We start from the raw sequence: 24,137 nt of genomic DNA on the forward strand, positions 1-24,137 counted from the left end.
AACATCAATGGATAGTATTCAATAGATAGTACTTGAATAAGTGAATGTATAACTGCATTAAATGATAAATGAATAAATAAATGAGTGAAATGGTGAATAAATGAGTGGTTATTATGCCCACATTCCACTATGTTTGCTATTTATTTGATTAGTCTGGACAAATTGGTCACATTTACTGGAAGGCAAGGACACAGTGCCCTTTTGGCCAAAGAATGGTCCATCCAGTGACATTGCTCATCACTTTTGATGGACAGAATGTCACTACTGTGAAATTTCACGTGGCCAGATTTCCAAACAGGCTCAACAACAGCCGAGGTCCCTGAGCTACTCAGGAAGTTCATGATTCATACTCAAGGTACTTACTTGAAGAGATATTGAATAGCCCACAGAACTGAGATAGATGCTGTATTCAGTTTACACACTCAATGAGGCTTTTTTGATTTTGCACCGAGGTCACAGAAGTTTAGAAAATGAAAGCAGTGAGGACAACTTGAATTATGATTCTCAAACTAAGTGTGCACTAGACCCACTTGGAAAGTTGTTATTCAGCAGATCTAAACTAGGGGCAAAAATATGTGTTTTCAGTAAGTTCCCCTTTTTCAGTGGTTCTAAACCAGAGATGAGTTTGCCTTTCTCCACTATCAGGGATGATTGGTGACATCTGAAGACAGGTCTGGCCATCACAGTTAGGTGGTGGGAAGTGGTACTGGCATCTCGTGGGTAGAAACCAAGGATGCTGCTTAGTACCCAGTGGTGCCAAGGTCCACAGAAGCTGCTGCTTGGTGGAGTGGGAGGTGGGGGGGTTGGTTGGGAGTGCTGGAGAGAGCTCGAGGGCAAAAGCTCCGTCTCAGCCTGGACTATACCCATGAGACAGATGTGGGGGAGGGTACCACATCCTACAGCGATTTACATTAATGAGTAAAACAGTTCTAAAAGAGATAAGTTCACTTAACTGGAAATACCCCCATCAGCTGCGAGTCTTTTTATTCTCCAGTGATGCTGGATAATAAGATGTCAGTGAATCCCTAACTGACTTCACCCCAACAAAAGAGGTTAAAATAAGTTCATGGTATTTCTAGGTAACCTGCAAGGGAAAGGTTAGCTCAGAAAAAAAAAAATGTTCATTCATTCAACAAGTATTCCCCTTTAACAAACAATTATTAGGCACCTAATTGACATACGCCACAAAGCATCTTAAATAGTACACTTTATAAAGTGATCAGAGAAGTTGTCAACAAATATCTCATTCAATATTTTTGACAAGTTTACTTATCATTTGAACTGATTCTGTCCTGCAGACATCTTGCAAGGCAATTCATTAAAACATACTATTGTCTACTTTCAGTAATAGTAGAAATATGTAAATGACTTTACTGAGCATTTTAAACATCAGAAAGCAATACAATACTTCTCTTTAGAGCTTCAAAAGACTTCCACTAAATAACCCTTTGTCTTAAGTTAAATTAAATTATCACTCCCTAATATTTCAAGACAACTTCAAGCCTCCTTTTCTAAATCTGTAATATCAACACATAAAATTTCTTTTTTCATCAACTGTGGTTGATTTACCATTTAGCAGAACAAATTAAGAACTTATCAGTAATTATGAAAATAATTTTCTTCTTTTATTGAAATACTTTGTAGGTACTGCAGCTTAGCACATTATTATTCTTGGTGGCGTAGGTGTTGTTGAAAGGCAGTGTGAAAATAAGAGCCTGAATTATGAATTCCTCCCATGAGCACTGAATCACTTTGTATATTCTGTGGCAGAAAAGAACTTATTTCTCTCTTGAAAGGAAAAGAAAAGAAAAACAAGAACATTTTAACTTTCAGAAACATATAAGATTGTTGTACAATATACATAGAACTAGATTACCTATCAACTCTGAAATAGTATTTTATTCTTTTATTACTTTTGAGTTGGAGTCTCACTGTCACCCAGACTAGAGTACAGTGCTATGATCATGGCTCACTGCAGCCTTGACCTCCTGGGCTCAAGCAATCCTTCCACCTCAACCTTCTAAGTAACTGGGACTACAGGCACACACCATCATGTCCAGTGTGTGTGTGTGTGTGTGTGTGTGTGTGTGTGTGTGTGTGTGTGTGTGTGTGATTTATTTTTGTAGAGACAAAGCCTTGCTATGCTATGCTACCCATGTTGGTCTTAAACTACTGGACTCAACCAATCCTCCCACCTTGGGCTCCTAAAATGCTGGGGTTACAGGCATAAGCCACCATGCCTGGTGGCTTACTACATTATAGGTAACATATGCATCTATATAGACAAGGGAATCACGTATTCAAATTTATTATAAAAGTTTTAAAAGTTATTCCATTTCAATTCAGAAATACTCAAATACTCATTACATCCCTACTCTGCCCTGGGAACTATGTAGGTGCTAGAAAAAGTGAAATGGGGTTATATAGTAGAAATCCAAAGAAATCCAGGATGAGGAGAGTTCTTCCTGAGAAAGTCAACATCACATAAGACAGTCTATGAGGTTGTGCAGACCTGAAACGATAGCAAATTGATTTTCTTGCCTTCATTTTTGAAGGAGATCATACATTTGCATCTGTGATCTGCACTCAGGTCAGGCTGAAAAGATCTATCAACATGGAAACCACATTGAGCTGAGACATGAAACACATCTTAATTATAGTGATTATTAGGATGGTTGCTCATCTGTGACATAGACTCATGAGTAGTCTGAGGTCTCTCCAAACAAAGCTATTGTGTTTCTTTTCGTTACAACACAGGCTAAATGTTTATAAGATATTTTTCAATTCTTTCTGACTATTACTTTTGCACAAAAATTTTCTTTTGACTCTCTACAGCTTAGTTCATTTGGGCTGCTATGACAAAACGCCTTAGATTCCATAGTTTATAAACAATAGAAATATGCATGGCTTACGGTTCTGAAGGCTTGGAAGTCTAATATCAAGGTGCCAGCAGATTTGATGTCTGATAAGGACTTTTTCCTCATAAATGGTGCATTCTCTGTGTCCTCACATGGTGGAAGGGACAAACAAGTTCTCCTGGGTTTCTTTTATAAGATCTTTTATAAGATCATGAGTACCATGACCTAATCACCTCCCAGATACCTATCTCTCAACACCACTGCTTGGGAATGAAACTGCAACATATGAATTATGAGAGGACACAAACATTCAGGCCATAGCATCAACATCAGTTCAGGATGTCATAGTTATCTGTTTAAGTAGATAATCTTTTGTTTTCCACATGTTTCTAGATTAGGAGGGAAGAATGGTAATTGATTCAGAGTAGTGTTATACTCTCTGCCTTCTAAGTCTCAGGTTTCTAATCCTGAAATGGAATAAATAAATAAAATGAAAGAAATAAAATCCAATTAAATAAATAAATAAAATTCCCTTTGTAGATAAAAGATATGGAGGTGGTCTTGGGCTCTTCTGTAACTCCAATTTTAGTCTAGGTTTAAATTATAAACTGTAAAGGATTAGTACATGTATATGATTCCAGAAAGGGAAGTGACTTGTTGTGGACTCTGTTACGTAGTACTTTGTTGAACTGAGACTACATGGTACATCATGACAATTATGTTTCTAATAGAATGACTTAAGCTGTGTGTTAAAAATTCCTTGCATATCAGGGTATATTTTTAAAAATTTTGTTGAGTTAATAAGTTTTCAGAAGTTGCTTAGTTGACTAGCACACAGGTATCCACACACAGCAACTCTTGGTAGCTGCCACTGTGGTATTTGAAATAGGTAAAATACACTTGGTTAGAAGACTTTCTTCAATGCTTCCATCCAAAAATCCCCACCAAACAAACAAATAATAAACAAGCAAACAAACTTTGTCCTAAGTTTCAAGTCTTTGGCTGTATTCTCAAAAATAATTTATTAAAACCCAGTAAACACAACCCCACTCTTCGAGACCATAAGTATAATTCACTAGTAACTAGAAATAATCTCATGACTTTGAGTAAGCATACTGAGTGCAGCATTTTAAAGTAGTGCTGTCTTACCATGCTTGTGAAAGTTCAGGGCAATGAAACCTGCCCAATTCCTGCCAAAGCCCAGTTCAACTAACAGTATCAAAAAACAGTTGTACAACAACAACAGTTCAAACTAAAAAAGATCTGCTTGTACAAAGTAGAGGGAGTGGACAGATTGCCTTATATGTACTATGTATTGACAATGTAGTATTTTACAATTATAATGATGATATTAACATCTTTTAAAATGAGAAATTCCAAATTACTTTTCCTTTATAGATCATGTTTGTATACATACTTTATTCTTTACAAAGTACATCATTTGTAATAAGAACTCAGTTTGACTCCAAATACAACATTCACAATATTGTTACTTGATTTATAACCCTTAAGTATAATTACTTATGTTCATTATATCAAATGAAAATGATTAAACAGAAGGTTTTATTTTTTCAGTCAAAATCATTATCACTACATTAATTTTCATTCCATTGTTTTTCCTCAGTGACCTCCAAAGTTGGATCTAGAATCTTTATATTTATTACCAAACCTTAAAATAATTTTCTTTACATTGATATCATCTTTCCTAATGTTTCTTCAATCTATATCTTGTGTAATTTAGAGAATAAATTTTAGCAAATATTTACAAATACATTAGAGATTGCTTGGTTGATGATGTCAAGAAAGAAAATGTAAGCTACTGTTAATTATTGAGTAACACAAAACCCGTAAAATAGTTATTAATATAGTATACGTGGACAGTTCTGAGGTTTAAGATAAGAAAAGAAAATGATAAATTAGATATTAAAAAAATGTCTAGTCTGTTGTTTATAGAGTATATACATTGAAAAAATTTTATCCTGAGTCATTCAAATGACTGAAAAAAATACAGTTCTAAAATCACCTAAGTATGAATTCTCAGCAATTAAATCCTGCATCTTTTAAAAATAGAGCCACCGGCATTAGCAAATTAAGAGAGCCCATTTGTACCAGTCAGTTCTAGGTTGCTCCTATTAATACTTTACCTATTAATATTTTAACAACAAAATCTTAAAAATCATGTCAAAGAGGTCTCTTGGAATCATCCCAGGCTCCCCAAGAACAGAATAAATTGCCGTGAAACGATGAACGAATTCCAAGTTTTGCTCTATTATTAGTTGTTAAAACATTTAGTTTAAATGAATACTTTGAAAGTTGACTTCAATGACTTTCTGAGAGTAAGAGTGAGGAAAAGGATAGACAAGGCAAAGTGCACATTTCACATAGTGTAGACGCTGATGAGAGTGTCCTATGGCATCTGAGAGGCTCTTGGTTGGCATCTCTTGGCATTACTTCATCTAGGTTATTTTTTGTTCCTCTTTCCACTCTGGAAATCCTGACCAAAGTATTTGACACTTTTAAAAAATAACTTTCTCAGATACAGAAGACCCATTATTCAAAGACAAGCATGTGAATGGATATTCTTCCTTGTTAGATTCTTCCAATAGCCAACCAATGAACCAGACAATCATGAATTCCTCTGAACATTTCTGTACACCTGCCATGTTGTAATAAGTGGGCCAAGCACTGTTAGAATTTTTTTTTCTGTTGATTTTCATCCACATGCAATAGGTTATTTTATGCCCATTTTTATTTTCTTCAGTAATCTGGAGTTTAGAGTGATTAGAGATGGAGTTATTTTAATTATCACCTTTTTTTCCCCGAATTATTAGGTAAAAAGTCGAAACTAATTTTCAGTTTCATAACCTCAAACGGATAGGCAACCTTTACTGACAAATTGGGAGATCCCATTGCCTATATGATTTCCATTAAACTATGAAAAGGAATGCTGTCATTTTTTTCCAGATTGTTGATTATATGCTAAACAATTGATAATAAGAAATAGTTTATATCTAGAGATCACTGGTAATATTTTAGATTTAGAAATAGCTATGACAAAATCCACTTCTGAATTTTAATACCATGCTAGAAATGTAATATTAAAGAATAGACTCTGTCCATATAGTATTTTGTCTTGTTTTAACATACCAAAATCACCAAAGTCATTTTTTACAGAATTAAAAAAAAAAAATCCTAAAGTACATATGAAACCAAAGAAAAGCCCAAACAGACAAAGCAATCCTAAGTAAAAAAAAAAAAAAAAAGAACAAAAACAAATCTGGAGGTATCACATTGGCTGATTTCAAACTACATTTCAAAGCTACAGTAACTAAAACAGAATGGTTCTGGTACAGAAATAGACACAAAGATCAATGAAACAGAACACATAAACAAAGCCACATACCTACAACCAACTTATCTTCAGCAAAGCTAACAAAACTAAACCATGGGGAAAACACCCTATTCAATAAGCAGTGCTAGGAAAATGGGCTATCCACATGCAGAAGAATGAAATTGAATCCCCGTCTCTCACCATTCAAAAATTAATGCCAAATTTATTAGAGATCTAAACATAAGACCCGAAACTATAAAAGTCCCAGAAGAAAACTTGTGAAAACTTTACTGGACATCAACATAGGCAAATAATTTATGATGAAGATCCCAAACACAAATGCATCAAAAACAAATATAGATAGATGGGACCTAATTAAACTAAAAACTTCTGCACAGCAAAACAAAGAATCAATAAACAGACAACCTACAAAATGGGAAAAATATTTGCAAATTATGCCTCTTGAAAAAGCATTCATATCAGAAAGCTACAAAAGACTCAACAAGAAAAAACAAACAATGCCATTAAAAACTGGGCAAAAGACATAAACAGATATTTCTCAAAAGATGAAATACAAGTGGCCAACAAATATATGAAAAAAATGTTCAACATCACTAATTATCAAAGAGATATAAATTAAAACTGCATTGCGATGTCATCCTATACCAGTCAGATGGCTATTATTAAAGAGTCAAAAAATAACAGATGTCATGTGGATGTGGAGAAAAGGAAGGCTTGTACACTGCTGGTGGAAAGGTAGATTGGCTTAAAATCTATGAAAAACAGTACAGAGATGTCTCAAGGAACTAAAAATAGAGCTACTATTGGACCCAGAAATCCAACTACTAGGTATCTACCCAAACAAAAATAAATCATTAATATAAAAAAGACACCAGCACTCATATGTCCATCACAGCACTGTCCACAATAGCAAAGTCTTAAAACCACTTATGTGTCCATCAACAGTTGATTGGATAAAGAAAATGTAGTATACGTACACCATGAAATACTATGCAGTCATAAAAAAAGAACAATATCATGTCCTTTGTGGCAACATGGATGGAACTGGAGGCCATTACTGTAAGTGAACTCAGAAACAAAAAAATCAAATATCAAATGTTTTCACTAATAAATGGGAGCTAACACTGTGCACACATGGACATAAAGATAGAAACAATGGACAATGAGGTCTCCAAGCTGGGGGGAGGGCTGAAGGGACTGAAGGTTGAAAGATTATGTACTGGATACAGTGTTCAATAAGTGAGTGCCAGGTAGCCCGGAAGTCCAGTTCCCTCCAATTCGCTGTATGTCCATGTCACAAATATGCACATGTATTCCCTAAATTTAAAATTAAAAAAAAAAACAGCAATAGAAATTAAGGCACATAACTAAGTAAAAGCAAATAAAAAAACAAAGAACCCTTTATGAATAATTAAATAATAGGCTAGGTAAAATGGAAGAGAGAATTAGTAAACCATGTGAGAGGTTAAAATGTAAATTGAGAGGGGGGAGAAAAGCAGAAATATGGAAGAGAGGTTATGAGAGAAAGAGGATAGGAAACAACACTATTTGGGGTTTCCAGGGAAGATGAGACAGATTATAGGTGAATCTATAGTTGAAATAATAATGGCTGAAAATTTTTCAGAACTAATGAAGATATTGATTCTCTCTAGCCTTGGGCACCCGACACTGACCTTGCTAGCAAATATATTCATTTATTTACTTTATTATGATATATAATCAATATTTTCTGTATGTCAAGATATAAAAAATGCTGTAAAGTACTGTTATGGGTAAGGGTTGGCAGTTTTTTTTTCTATAAAAGGCTAGATAGTAAATATTTTAGAATTTGCATGCATTGTGGTTCTGTTGCAACTCAACTCTGAAGTTTTTTTTTTGTTTTCTTTTTTGAGTTGGAGTCTCACTTTGTCGCCCAGACTGGAGTGCAGTGGCCGCTCCCGGCCACTGCAGTCTCGACCTGCTGGGCTCCGGCGATCCTTCTGCATCAGCCTTCCATGTAGCTGGAACTATAGGCGCGCGCTACCATGCCCAGCTGATTTTTTGATTTATTGTAGAGATGAGGTCTCGCCTGCCCAGGCGGGTCTTGAACCCGCAGGCTCAGGCAATCCACTCACCTCAGCCTCCCAAAGGCGCTGGATTACAGGCTGAGCCAGCACTTAACAAATAGGCATGACTGTATCTGATAAAACTTTATTTGCAAAATTTGTGCCACGGGTTATAGTGTGCCAATCCCTACATTAGAGGGTCAAGGCAAGGGTTACAATAACAAATACATGTTCCAATTTGAATTCATATAGAGGCATAATGTAATATTTCCTGAGCATTATAGCTCACACTGTTGAACATAATGGATTGTTAATAATATTAGAGGCACTTATGTAAACTTTATCAGTTAAAAAGGGATCATTTATGTACTAACAAATTCAATAATACATCTTCAGAAAAAAAGACACTTAAAACACAATATCATGAAATCTATGTTGTAATTTAAAACATTCAAAAAATTTAATAATTTTAAGGGATTAAAAAAGGAAAAAAGTTTCTGAAGAAAGTTGAAATAAGGTCATTTGGAATTATAATGGCTTTATGAGAAAACACACAGTTGTGGATATTGCAAAGTTTCAAAGAGTAACGTATAGTATAAGACAGAAGAGCAAAAAGCAAATGCTTTACTTAGTTTTGTATCAATGAATCTTTAATTATATTGCTACTTTTTCAGGAAATTATAATTTTTCTATCGTTTTTTGGCGTACTTTAAAAAAGGGCATGATTGCTCTTTTAAACAAATAGAAGCAAACATTTTTATCAAAACCCGGAACTATTCTAAAGTTGGGTATTATTATTTTTGAATACAAAATAATATTTTATTTTTTGAAAATTAGGTAAATTTTACTTTAACTCACAAGGACTAGTATTTTGATAATACAAAATTCTTATATTGTCATTTCTGTTAGTGTGAATATAATCAGGGGACAAAAAGAGTAACTTGGTTTTATATTATTAGAGAATTGCTTATTGGACCTGAGTTGATAATGGGAACTACAATGACTCTTAGCATTTTAGATGCAAACTCCAAAAGTTTAACTTAGCTGCTTCTGCAGTTACTACCATATCAACTCTGAATATATTTACTAAGGCAGGATTATATCAAATGTCAGCCAAAAGAGTTATTTCTTACAACTCTAATTATAGAAAAGCAAGCATGACCTTAGGAACTATGCAGTAAAATTAGACATGCTAGCACAAGGACATATACTGGACATGCTAGAAGCTGCACATAACAATGTTAATTTGGAATACTGAACGTCATATGTATGTAATAAAGTCATGTGATTTCTTTCCAACGAATTGCCTGCCTTGACATACAGAGTTAACATGTTTTAAACAGACCAATCTGTGCTACAAAAGTAACAAAACTTCTTGAAGTAAAACAGCTTTTAAATCCTGTCTCTGGTTAGTGGAGTCACTAGGAAATTCTATAAACAGTTATCTCCTCGGTCATGGCTGTAAGTTTGCAGAATATGTTAAATACAGACTTTCTTTTTTCGTTGTTTCTCAAGAAAAGACTTGCAAGTAACTGCAAATCTATATAAATGCTTTCATACTTCTCCCCATACAATAAGACTATCATACCGCTGTTTTACATGGTTGGTTATTCTTGATCTATTTTCTTTATTAACCGTTGCATAAATTAAGTCTCCAACAAGAACTCTTCCAACATTCTTTTTACTCCTTTATTGCAATTGTAAGAAAATTATTTTCTGTTCATATTAATTTGCCGCCAGTCTAGCCCAGTTTGAAAAGAGCCATATAAAATAGTTTTCACTTGATTATTACTTGGGGGAACAGTTGGCTATCCAAAAATAGTAATGATTTGTATAATTGCTTTGAATTTATAAGAGGTAACAGATTTTTCTTAAGGTGTACAATGCTCTGTTTTCCTAATGTCTGGTATGCCAATCACTCAAAGAATAAAGAATATGATGAAAACCCCCCTGAAATAATGAGATGAGACTGGGATACAATTTCATATTTGCTGGCAGTTATATTGTAAAGTAAATGAGGCAGTGACTTCCAATAAGAATGAGACAAAAGAGAAAGATGTTCTGGTTTTGAAGAAATAAGGAAAACCAGGAACAAGAAGGAATTACTTCAACTTAATTACTTAACGTTGAGATAAAACAAGTCTATGTCAGCCTCAGTCAAGACGTGACTATTGCTACTTCCAACTCCAATAAATCAATCTGAAATGTTGAAAAAAATGAAAATGTCTAGTTCTTAAAAGCTTCTGTTTTCAGTTACAAGATAACAAATAAATTACAGATAGATTGATGAAACTATTTAACAGTTATGTTATGCTTAAGAAGTTATAATTATAGCTAGAGAAAATAAAATTCTAAGGTATTTTCTGAAAAGAAATGTGATCCTGTACAGACCTGAAGATGTCAAGTGAATGACTACAAGATCCAAAGATCCATAGAGAAAGACCACAGGTTAATTTAAAGCAGAGATTAGAGACTTTTCAGAAAATGTCATCACACATGATCTAATACTCCAAACCCAAACTTAGAGAAGCTTAAAAAATGTGAAAATTATCAATCACACAAATGGTAACTGTGCGAGCCACTTTAAAAGAAAACGTTTAAATATATAAAAAGATATATTTGAATCGATTGCTGTTTGTAATGAATCTTTAGCACTATAACAAACTGAAACATTCTCCCTTCAGACTTCCTACACCAGGTCTAATAATTGCTAGAAATACTTATCAACTGATCAAATGAAATAGAGATGGGAATGATTCTTAAATAGAAGGGGTACCTAGGAAACACATAAACATTCATTCTTGTATAAAACTAGCCAATAAATATCTATTGAATACATACTATATGAAGGCATCCTAGTTACCAAGAGTGATGAATATGAAAGATAACGGAGCTCTTTTATGGTGTTTAGTGGAAGAGACAGACAATATGCAAATAAAAATAAAAACAAAAAAAGGAATGAATGCTGTGTAGAACATAAAATGTGGTGGAGATCAACAGGGTCACATTCCTGATTGGGTGGTCAGAAATATCATCAAGGGAGGATGTACAAGGAGGTGCACAAAAATCCAGTTTATAGAATAAAATAAATTAAAAATCATGTCAATGTCCATCAATATAGAGACTAGGAAACCAAGTGTGATATGCCTGTATAATGCAGCAGATATAAGGAATAAAATATAAGTAGTAGAATATAAAAATTCCCAAGATATAAGTTGAATTTAAAATTGAGATTGTCAAATGTTATACACAGTGTGATAACACTTGCATCAAAATAGTGTTAAAACCTATAGCTGCATACATACATTAAGGCATAAATAAATATCTGAAATTATATACCACAAAATGTAAATAGGTGACCATGGAGATATGGGTAGGTGTGGAGACCCAAAATAATGATGGTTAATGGAGCCTTTTGCCTGGACAGTTATTTTGCAAAGTTTGATAAGTGAAAGATACCCATGCATTGCTTCTGTAATCAGAAATTAATTTTAAAAATTAAAAAGAATGGCAACTTGATAAATCATAATTACAACACGACTTCGAGATTTAACTTTATCACTGAAAGTCAGCCCTTTCCTATATAAAAAGCAGTAGCACTATCTCTTCTCTGTAAATTATACCGAAAGGACCTATACTTACAGTTGAAATCATCACATTGACAAAACTATTGTGTATATAAACATGATCAAAACAGAAGAATAGATGTGAAGAAAGAAAATAAAGTTGTCTTAACCGTCATTATTTAAAACTCACCCTGAAAAAACAACTGTAATGATGAAACAATCTGGTAAAAACCATAATGGGTCAGAAGTTGTGGCACAGTGGAAAGGTTTTTGATCAGTTTTCAGATACATCAAGGAAACATGAACTACACTGATCTCTTGAGCTCATTTTATTTGAAAGGCAACAAGACACACTTTCTCTCCCCAGATTATTTTCTTCAAGGACAACTTAAAAGTTGAATTTTGTGAAGCTAAGACATGTTCTTGGTGAAGGATAAGAGTCAAGTTATCGGCAGATATTAGGGAAAGCAGAGCAAGAATCATTCCTAAGGTGAATGCTGACCTCAGACACCAAAAGCTTTATACATTAAACTTGATACCTTATACTGTCTGTGAGAGAAATGAGAGAAAACCAACAGGATTCACACCATAAGGGGGTATTTTATTTCTTCTTGTAGTGCACCTTTAATGGAGCTAGGGGACTTTTGTAGTAACTAACACTTTCCCCTGTTTAGATTAACACAGAAGCACATTCTACCCAGGAAAAATATAACAAAACTAAAATCAAAGTTGGTTATTATTCACAGAAATATGCAAGTAGCTATAATGAGGAGTTTAAGAGCATATTTTTCTTGGGCAGAAAACACTGAATTAGATTTTTATCGCATTTTATTCTTTGCTTGACTATAAAACATACTAAGCACACCTTAGATTACATCACCAATTTTCTCTGGCTATTGGTAGAAAGAAGAAGCTTGCAAAAATTTTTCTGTCATGGACTTCTCTATTGGATTTCAGAAAGAAAAATAATGATAGCAATAAGGCCATCCAGCTCTTATTATCGCCAGGGACAGCTGAAATTCTCTTTATGTTACTAGGATTCCTGGAAGTTGAAGATTCCTAGAACATCAGAATCTATAGCAAAAATAAAATAAAAAATATCTCTCTCCTCTCTCTCTCTCTCTCTCTATATATACACACACACACACACACACACACACACACACACACACACACACACACACACACACACATATGCTTAATGGCTTAATATTATCTATTGCAGTTTAAATTATATTGGCATCCTCGGACTGAGCACATTGCCAGGCAGTCTGATCCTTTCCTAGAGATTCTAAGAATGTCCTCTACTCGACTCTCTGGTAGAAGGCAAGTAACAACATAAACCCTCAGTTGTAGATCATATTTGGGGTGAAGGACACTGAGAAAATTCTTAGACTACAAAGAATCAAACAACATGGCGCTTTATCTGAAAGTGTTTGGATGGCAGTATTGGCTTTTGGCATTGATTGATATTTATCTCCCCTTTATGCAAAACAAAACAAACTGAAACAATAAAGGTAACCCATGTAAGTACTTCAAGTATAGGAGTCTAATACTTAATCATGGATTTTTCTGATCTTTGAAACATCAAAATCGCATAGAATTATCAATGGAATAAAGATGATTTTGCCCACATATATCAATTACTTGTACAAACAACAAAATGAAATATTCTTATTTAGTGAAATTATTTTCTTTTGTCTGCAAGAATTCATAAAATATATGAATACAAAATTGAATGTTACTCAATGTTTTAATAACAAAACAATTTGGAAAAACCATATAAATGCTGCATTATTCTGATAATAGATTCAAGGTCATGCACGTAATGTATTGGCTAAATGACCATAGAGATTGCTATTTTATTCTGCAGTGCTAAAATGAATTACTAGGGTAAGATGTTGAAATGGCGTTTGAGCTTCTATAAATTCTAAAATATCAGAGCTTTTAAAACCTCCTCATGGAATTCACACTGCAATGTGCCTTACACATTAGGTAATGCAATCCTATCTTAAGATGTAGCCTGATGGGATCATTACATACAAACACATTCATCATGCTGTCCTGCAGATTCAAAAAGGAGAATGTTTTTTCTTTGAATATAACAGCCCATTGACTTATATTCTTCTTAATTATCAGGTTGCTGAAATAATGTAGTTTGAATATTTAGTCCAAAGTAATATAAGAAAACATTTGTCACTTACGTTTTTGAGTCATCCCACAATACACAATAGGGATTCAAAGTACCCTAAAAATAAGAAGAGAAAGCATAAATACATCTTGAGTACATATATAAGAGATTGAAGGATTACGGGAAATTGAAACAGAATGGCAGATTTCTTATATGGCAGTAGTGTATTTTAAAGATTCCACCTCAATTTTTTATAGCAAGTTTGCATTTTCTTCCTTATGGATTTGGTGACCCATTTTATAAAGTTCTGAGAAAACAATAAAAATATCATAACCCGTACTTTTTTGTTGAAAATTAAAAGTGAATCTGTCATATAAGTCTGCATTTTGATTATTTCAATTTTATATTTATTTCTCCAAAATATTAGTTGCTTGATTACTTTTGTAAGCAAACCAACGTATTCACAATGTCTAAACCATAATGAAACACCCTATATTATGCATATGTACAATCACTACCATCACCTTTTCTTCAGTCTCTAATTGATGCTTCCTAGAGGCAAGAGGTGTCCATTTCCAGAGAGTTTGCTGACTTGCAATATCTTTTCAATTAACAGATCCTATTTGTATAAGATCATGTCTAACAAAATTTTAAGTAAAAATTCTGTATTTTAAATTCAGTTCAATAATTAAGTATTGAGTATCCACCATGATCTTCAGGATGACACAATTAATTTTTCACACTGGAATAGTCATATTATTTTGCATTTTGAAGATTTCTAATTGTTGAAAAGATATTTTTCTTCCTATGCACATTCATTGGGCTTTATTTTGCTTTTTGAGATGAACTTAATAATTATTTCTTTATGCCATATCTTTAGACACACGTATCTACAGACTCTATTATATCCCTGAAGAGTCTCTCTTATTTATTAAACATGCTCTGTTGGTTTCAAATTCTCTTATCCTCCAAGTCACTCATTTCTCGGAACACAAGTTTACAATGCATTCAGGGAAGACATCCACTTGTGTCTGTCCTGTTCAAAGTCAAGTCGTATCACTGTCTCATCAATTTCGGTGCCTTGTTTAAATAATGCAGACTAAGATTATATCAGATATTTTGGCAGACTCTTCTTAAGTTTGACAGGTATTACTCATACATTACAGTCTCTGGGGAGCTTCTTAAATCCTAATTTTGCCTCCCCACACATTCGCTATTGTTTCTAAGCTTTGCATCATTACAGGATTAAAAAACAAGCATGATTCTCTGTGTCTTCATCCAACCAAGCCATTGATTAAAATAATAAATAGGCCAAGGCAGTTAAAAGATACAGTGCTGAAACAGGCCACTGGCTTCCATCCACAGGTAGACATCATCCCTCAGTGGCAGCAAGCTCTGACCCAACCCTCACGCTGAAGTTTTGTCTACAAATAGATCATTGCTGGAGAGTATCCAACAAAGCAGCATCTTTGAAAGTCTAGGAAGATTCTTTATGAGCTATGTCTTTCTACATGCTGTTTGCTGGGTTCATTCTAGAATTTTGCTAGAAATAAAAATTAAGCTCACTATTCTAAAATTTATGAAATCTACCCCAACCTTATTTACTATTCATTTTAATTGGAACGTTTGACTAACACATATTGTAGCATCATAAATATTCTCCAAAATCCCTCAAAGACCATGTATCCAAGGTATCTTTCTTCTTATCAAATGTTCATAGCTCTCTATGAACATTTGCTCTACTCCTAGGGCATAAACACACTCTCTTCCTTGAGAAAGGTTAATAGTCCTAAAGAAGGAAATGAAGAACATACATATGGAATGTGTACATAATACAGGAGAAAAGCTTATATAAACATCCTTAGTCATAGTTTACTGAGTAGGGGATACATGAGCGCTCAGTGCTAGTCATAGAGCTTTATGGACAAAGTGGGTCCGGGGTTTAAAATTGTTCTTTTCTATCTTATGAGACACTGCTTGGTTTTACCTAGATTTTTTGTATAGCTTGTGACTTTCTGATAAATCCTCTGTATAGCTAAAATGCTGTCATAAAGTCATGTATAACTATCAGGGTTTTGTTCAAAGGAGCTCAGAGTACTTTATAGAAAAATGGTCTTTGAAATATCACAAAGAAGAGTAAGGAAGTGTGCACTTTATGGATATAGCTGAGAAACCTGAAGAAACAGATCTTCAAAGTCTAGTTCACTGATTTTAGTAAGGCATAATTTAGATGAAGTTAAATCTCTGTTTAAATGAATGCAGGATACTGATTATAGGTTTAACATTACACAATTATTATTTATAATAGGTTACAACATAAGAAAATAATATCAGAAAAGAAACAATATAAACTTAAGTGTTTAGATACCCTTTTCTTTTTTACTGATTTACTCTTTAGACAAAAGTGTGAACATGAGATGCTTCTTTCCACTCTTATTCCGTGGCTTTGCAGCATTCAGTTTCATTCGCTACCTTCTTTACCCCTTCTCTCTTAAACTCTATCACATGCTTCTCTTTCTGTTCTTATGAAAATTTAACCCTTTCCCCCATTTCACCCGAGCATACTCGCCAGTGGTGTTTGCAGCTGTAGTGTTTACCCTGAGTTAAAACAAAAGAATTATAAAACCTAGGAAATTCTCTTCTTCTGCTGCTGCTGCTTCTTCTTCCTTTTCTTTCTTTTTCTTTTTCTTTTTGTGATAATTCTCATTAGGATTAGAGAAAGATTCTACTTAGAAATAACTTCAAGAACAGATTTTATATTTTATTTTCACATTAAAACCCAGTCAGATTTGTTTCGACCTCAAAGAGTATGTAAAATTAAATGAATGCAGCAATGAACTGCACTTTTTTCTTTTCTAAGGGGTTAAACATTATTTATGTGAGAATTATTATGGGCTCCAAAATACACCATTCCATCCTGGATTTCACTATGCATTTTGAGATTTACACAATAAAAAAATAACCTTCTGTGAACATTTATTCTAGTACAGTCACCAATATGTAGGCTTACGAGTGAAGGTCAATAATTCACATTTGATGTTTAGAAAAATAAGCAGGGACACCAAAATTAGGAGTAGCCAAAACTGGACAGACCAGTCACTCAAGGAATAAGAATGTGAGATGGAAAACAAAGCAAAAGCCAATGATGAATGAATTCTAAACATTAAAAGAATAAAATAAAAGCTGGGTAAACAGTGCTGCTGAGAAACTACTTGTAAACGATTTGTTATAATTTTCAGATACTTTTCTCAAAGGCACTCTCCTACAAGAACTGCTATGAAGAATTTACAAAAATCAATAACAGAAAATGGTAAGCCCAATAGAAAGCAGTAACAAAATGTAATGACAGAACGAGAAGAAAATAAGCAAGCTGTGAACTAAGCTATACAAGTAGATTTAAGAAACACGTTAAACTAAGAAAACAAAAATTGTCAGGTAAACAAGACAGATGGGTTAAGGAAGATGATTTTACCAAGCTGTCAGTATATAATATTTAACACATAAAGTATTAAAACTTGAATTTGAAAACTTTTGAAAAGGAAATGTTATTCTTGACAAACACATTTTTAGCACAAACACAAAAAATTGCCTCTCTTGGTTCTATTCAAAATAACACAGTTGAACTCCAGTTAAACATTTCTACCCATCCACTTTTAAATATTTTAAAAATGTACCATGACCCAAATTTCCTAATTACCATAGATGTTCTACACTTTACTTCCAAGTGTCTTTGGTATTTTTACTTATCTATACTGATGCAACCTCAACTAAACCAATATATCTAATAAGTAGAATATATCACTAGCTTTGCCAGTGTATTTCCAGGAATAGTTCTCTTTTTCTTTGGACTGCATAACTTTTCTGTTCTTAGTTATAAAATTGGGAATTTAGAAATCTTTTCAAGCCCTAGTTCTTAATGATTCTTGAATGATATTCATAAATATCATTCATTGTAGTTTTTCAAAACTCTCTTTCAAGTCTTTTATTCTTTTTTTAAAATGAAATATTCACTATGTTAAATTACTGCCATAAAGGCAGAAATCAGAAGACAGAGCCAGTAAGTCTATCCATTGATTTATTCATTCACACAAAATCATTTAGTAAACAACTTACATTCTAGGTACACTTAGAGGTAGTATAAGGTTGGGCAAAACAAAGTTCCTGCCTCATAGACTTCACTATACTGATGAGAGAAGGGAGAGAGAGAAGGAAACAAGTAAATATATAATATGCTGGTTGGTGACATGTGCTACAATGAAAAATCAGTTATAGTGATGAGTAGTAAAGGCTAGGGAAATAGAGTAGATTACAATTTTGCCTACTGAGAAAATTTCACCAATAAGAGGATAGTTGGCCACAGATCTGAAAGAAGTTGGTTACAGCAAAGATATCAACAAAGTCACAACAAAGATAATAACCAAAATAATAACTAAGTTTTAACATGATTTACTGATATTTTAAAGTTCTAAATACATTCAATGCCCTTACTATCTTAATCACACGCGTGCTATCTTAATGTTTTTAGTGTTTTCTCTGTTCTATTCCAGTATCAACTGGGATACTCATTAAAAATGTAGATTCCTGGCTCTGGGAATTTGGAGATTTAGTTTAAACCAAGAAATCTGCATTTTAATCACTACACCCTCCACCTGCCATAATTTTATTCCACATTAAATTTGGAGAATTGCTGGCTCAAGACATACACAACAGAAATAACAAAATAAAGATAATTAAATCTACTTGTTAATTTTACCTTTAAAGTAGATTTTAAGTGATTTTGAAATATACAGTACTGTATTATTAAATTTCATCAATATTATGTGAAATAGATCACTAAAGCTTATTCCTCCTGACTGAAACTTTGTGAGGTCATAGATTTCTTAAATATATTGATTTAATCATTCCACATTGTAAAGATATATCAAAACAATCGATCGTACTCCATATGTTCATACAATTATTACTTGTCAATTGAAAATACAATATTTGTTTAAAGATATAACACGTTTACTCTTTTTATTCAAGCTTTTGAAGCTTAGTCTTTATATACCAAAGTAAACCCAAATCTGGGAACCTCCGAACTTTCTTGTACCTTTTACAGCCTTCTTGAAACAACAATAATTACTTATCTATGGAGGAAAGGACACAAAGTAGGGCAGTGAGTTCATCACAATGATTTGAACATTCCCAGAGCTCTGAGTCAGATGTCCCAGGATGGTTCTTTCTGTCACATCATCCAGTGATTTGGACATTGACCTCTTGCATGTGGATGGGAGAAAGGTTGCACTGACTCTGCAGTGTCAACTGATCCTGCACTCCCTCTCTTCAATTTTCTAAATTTTAGATGGCAAGGCATTACATAAACATGACCTAAATTTTGCTAAGCTTATCCTTTCTTTCTCCACTAAAGTTTAATTGTTGTTATTATCATGGATTTTGGGGATTCCTTGAGAACATTTTCAACATGACTGTCCTGACCTGAAAAAGACTAATTCATTTCCTGTTTATAATTTTAATGCCACTTGAGAAAGGACATACTCAAAAAAAAAAAAAAAAAAAAATCTCAGGAATACTTGCCAGGAGAAATAAGACATTAGTAGATATATTTTTCCAAGTCAAATTTATGAGAGGTCACTAATAGCCAATCAGTGAGAGGGACCCCTTTCATGATTATGTATTTTAACATAGATATGAGGGGGGATCCCCCCCAAAACAGAATTATTTGGGGGATGTTGAGTCCCTTGAAGTACAGGCTTCTTCCACTAGTTTAAGTGTTCTAAGAATCTAGTGTACCAGCTAGCAATGTTGTGAGAGTCTGAGTTCAGTTTCAGTTACTTTTTTTTTTTTTTGAGATTTTCTACTAGTTTGTCCATTTTATGATGGGTGATTTTCACAAACAACCTGCGCACACCACGCTGAATGTTTAGCAGTTTTTAACCCAAAACAGCATGATCCCTGTGCCTCACCCTCCTTATTCACCAGATCAACCCTGAGCGACTTTTTTTTGTTTCCCTGGAAGAAAAAAGTCCTGAAAAGGAAATGTTTTCCCAGTGTGGAAGAATTACAAACAAACAAACAAGAAACAGGAGGTGCACTAAAAGGCATCAAAATGACGAGTTCAAAAAATGTTTTGAGCAGTGAGAAGAGCATCTCGATATGTAGATTGCATCAGATAGCACTTTAAAGGTGGCTGAAGTTTAAACATTAAGAATAAATACAGCCGGGCTTGGTGGCTCAGCCTGTAATCCCGCGCATTTGGGAGGCTGAGGTGAGTGGATTGCCTGGGCCCGCGGGTGCGAGACCCGCCTGGGCAGGCGAGACCTTATCTCTACAATAAATAAAAAAAAATTAGCCGGGCGTGGTAGCCCGCGCCTGTAATTCCGGCTGCTCGGAAGGCTGAGGCGGAAGGATCACCGGAGCCCAGCAGGTCGAGGCTGGGAGCAGCCACTGCACTCCAGTCTGGGCGACAGAGTGAGACTCCAACTAAAAAAAACCCAAAAAAATCAAAACAAAAAAAAGAATAAATATACAATTTTTAATAAATATATTCCTAGACTTTTTGGGTCTCCTCTCATACACAGTTCTAAAGTCCCCAAGAGAGTAATATACAACCCAAAAGGATGATACACTTGAAAAAGTATGATATAAAACTCAACAAGAAATAACTTCTTTGGATGGTCTTCTCCATTTTTTCAAAATATGATAAGTACTATTCCAAGATTTTAAGTTTTTTAAATGATACTTAGTGAGAGCTAAATCTGGGCCTTATGTTCTTTTTTAAAAAATTTTTTTGATGGGATAGCTACCATCCATGCATTTGAAGCCTAAAGGACTTCATTGAGAATGCAATAATATGTTCTTCCTTATTAAGAGTATGAGACATAGATTATTTGAATGCACTTAGAAGAGTCTATAGACAGCATCCCAATGAAAACTAGTTACAATGGAAAAGGAAAAAAAATAGCTTTAGCTAAAGTGGAATGATACAAAGGCCACTGGAGTGAGAAATGGAGAATATTGTTTTATAAGGACGAGTCACATCCATGTCACACAGTCATTCTCAAGGAGCTGGCAGTTATTTGATTGAAATAAAAAGAGAGGGTATATATTTAATTTTACCTCTGCTATATGGTTACTCAGGAGCCCACATTAACCTGATGGCCCTATTTTTATAGATGTGATACCAGCTGAATAGCTTGCTTCTCTAATTCCTGAGATTTGTCACTCACTTGAATGTGCCTTATTTCCTGAAGAATGCTTTCTACTTCCATGAAAAGCAGTAAAAAGCGGACCCATCATCAGGAATATTTTAGATGTGTATCGCCAAAGAAACACATGGCCTCCACATGTATGTCTTAGCATGCCTCACCCATGTATCACTAAATCATTTTCCACAAGGGTTACACGGAATCTAGCGCATCTATTAGCAAACAAATGAGTCTTCTCGGGTTAAATTGGCCCAAATATTTACTAATAGTTGAAGTGGCAAATAACTTCAATAACCAAATACTTAAATAACCATACTTTTATATAGATACACTATCTAGCTTAGGTCTTTTACATCCAACAGGAATATGATAATATGTCCTAATAATAATTATACAGGGTTAAAGCAGGGACAAGGGCAGTCAGGGGTAGTGACAGCCCCAGTCCATCAGCTGCCAGCAGAGAAATTTCACTAAATTATTTCAAGAGCACAACATATCTGCACATGTCAGAGCTGCCCTTGGCATCCAACACCTTTTTCCGTATGACTCCTCTTTTGGCTGCCTAAGTGATGTTGTCTGGTGGCATCCTCCAGTTTCGCCTAACATCCAGCCACCCCTTTATAGTGACTTTTCCCATGATCTGATGATCCCTTTAACCAGGTTTCTAAAGCGAACTCTGTAGTTTCTCACCGATTTTCAACGAATAATGATCATCAGTTCTGCAGTATATCTCATTCAAAATGGCATTATTAATGTATATGTGCATATATTATTTCAATCATCAAAAAAATTAACTTCAGTGCTCCAATCCAGGGTATATTAGTTTGGTTTTTTTTTTTTTTTTTTTTTTATTGCTGCTGTAACAGATAACCATAAACATAGCAGCAGAGAAAAACACAAACGTATTATCTCAGTTTTCCCAGGTCAGAATTCTAATGAGCCCAGGTGGGTCTCTGCTGAAGTTTCATAAGGCTGAAGAGAATCCACTCAAAGCCAGCTCCCTCTAGTTATAGGACTGAGGCCTCCATTTTTTTTTTTACCAGTTGGCATTCAGAGATTGTTTCTGCTTTTGAGGCTGCCTGAGTCTTTTGACCTGTGACCTTGTTTCTTTATCTCAACACTAGCAATGGCAGGTTGAGTCTCACGTGGCATCTCTCTAACCACAGCCGTGACAGGTTCTTCACTTTCTTTTTGGGGGGAAAGGAAGATGTATTGAGAGGACAGAAAAGCTCCTACGGTGGGAGGGGACCCAAAGGGGTTGCCCAGGTTCTCCACTTTTAGTGGCTCATGTAATTAAACAGTACCTGAGTAGAAAATCCAAGACAATCTCCCCATCTCAAAATCCTTACCCTTAAATATATCACATACAAGTTACTTATGATTTCCAACACTAATTGTCTCTTTTGACGTGCAATCACTAGAAAGTCCTTATGTTATATAACATAAAATACTCACAGGTTATGGTGATTAGAATGTGGACATCTCTGAGCAGACCATCATTCTACCCACCACCCAGGAGTTGACAAATATAGCCCAGAAGCCAAATCTGGCCTGTGGCATATTTGTGTAAATTACTTTTTATTGGCATATGACCACTCTCATTTGTTTATACATGGGGGAACCCCAAAACAGAATTTATTTATTTAAAAAATTGTGTATTTACTCTTACATGTTTAAACTTCAGTTACCTTCAAAGTACCCTCTGATGCAATATACCTACAGAGATACATTTTCCACTGCTCAAAAGTTTTTGAACTTGTCAATTTTGATGCCTTTTAGTGTTTCTGCCATTTTTTGGTTTCACCTTTTCCACATTGGCAAAATGTTTCCCCTTGAGGACTTTTTTTCAACCAAAGAAACAAAAAAAGTCACTTGGGGCAAGACTGACTAAATAGGGAGGGTGGGGCATGGGAGGCATGCCATTTTTGGTTGAAAACTGCTGAACACTCAGTGTGGTGTGGGCAGGTACACTCATGAATCACCCATAATGAGATGGGCAAACATGTTGAAAGAATCTCAAAAACAAAACAAAACAAAACAAAATCACTGAAACCGAATGCAGCCATTCAAATAAATGCTAGCGGGTACAGTTATGGCCCATGGGTTCTAGAACACTTACCTAGTGAGAAAAGCCTATATTATAAGGGCTCACCTTCCAAAAAAAATTCCAGTTTTTTGGGGGGTTCCCCTAGTATTTTCTATGGCTGCTTTCTCACCATAACAGCATAGTTCTGCTTTCTCACCATAACAGCATAGTTGAGGTGGATGTGACAGAAACCATTATGACTCCCATGACTCCCATGTCTGAAATATTTACTATATGCCTCTTCGCTGAAAAAGTTTGTTGTAACAATAGCATAGTCATTCTATAATCTTTTTGAAGAATATCAATTATGTATTACGAATAAAAATAAACCGAGTTTGAAACGTGAGAAAGAAGCTTACTCAACTTCAGAAATTTAGGCTATAATGAGCAAACGTAGCTAGAGAACAATTTCTATCTCAATTTCAGCTATTGGCAGAGCCATCAATCTCCTTGTCTAGTTAGCATTTCAAGGCTCTCCATTAAAATTACCAAGAGCTTTAAGCAAATAAAATATCAGAAACCTCTTCCCAGTGAAGAAAAAGTAGGGTAGAAAAGGGATTCAAAAAGTAAAGGTATACCAAGCACTCCTTTGTGAAAATTGTGGATGCACAGACTGATTTGTTAAAGATTTGCAAGGTGATTTTAAATTCTTAGATTATTAGCCTTTATGTACATAAAAATACCCACTGATGAATGTTGGAATTCCTTTTCTTTGTTTCCTAATGGAGACAAGCATATTCACCCCAGCCTTCTACTGTGTCTTCCACTATAATTTACAAAGGTCCAGGTTCATGATTAATTTTAGGTTAAAATTAGTTTAAATACATAAAACAATTTTCTTAATGTGCTAGTTTGATCCTAAAGAATGTGTACAAATATGGCAAAGTAAAC

The 24,137-nt window shown here is 34.4% G+C and overlaps 1 protein-coding gene across 3 annotated transcripts in view; it reads right to left on the reverse strand.

Moving 5' to 3' along the window:
* Window positions 1–24,137, reverse strand: part of ADGRB3 (adhesion G protein-coupled receptor B3) — a 731,019-nt gene that overhangs the window by 278,199 nt on the left and 428,683 nt on the right. For all 3 annotated transcript variants that reach the window (XM_008062740.2, XM_008062741.2, XM_008062739.2), the window contains one exon: window positions 14,026–14,069. In XM_008062740.2, coding sequence (XP_008060931.1) covers window positions 14,026–14,069 — 44 coding nt within the window. The remainder of the gene's footprint in view (window positions 1–14,025; window positions 14,070–24,137) is intronic.

The sequence above is a fragment of the Carlito syrichta genome, unplaced genomic scaffold (genome assembly GCF_000164805.1).
Source record: "Carlito syrichta isolate Samal-C Ts95f unplaced genomic scaffold, Tarsius_syrichta-2.0.1 Scaffold305809, whole genome shotgun sequence".
In the NCBI taxonomy this organism is placed as follows: Eukaryota; Metazoa; Chordata; class Mammalia; order Primates; family Tarsiidae; genus Carlito; species Carlito syrichta.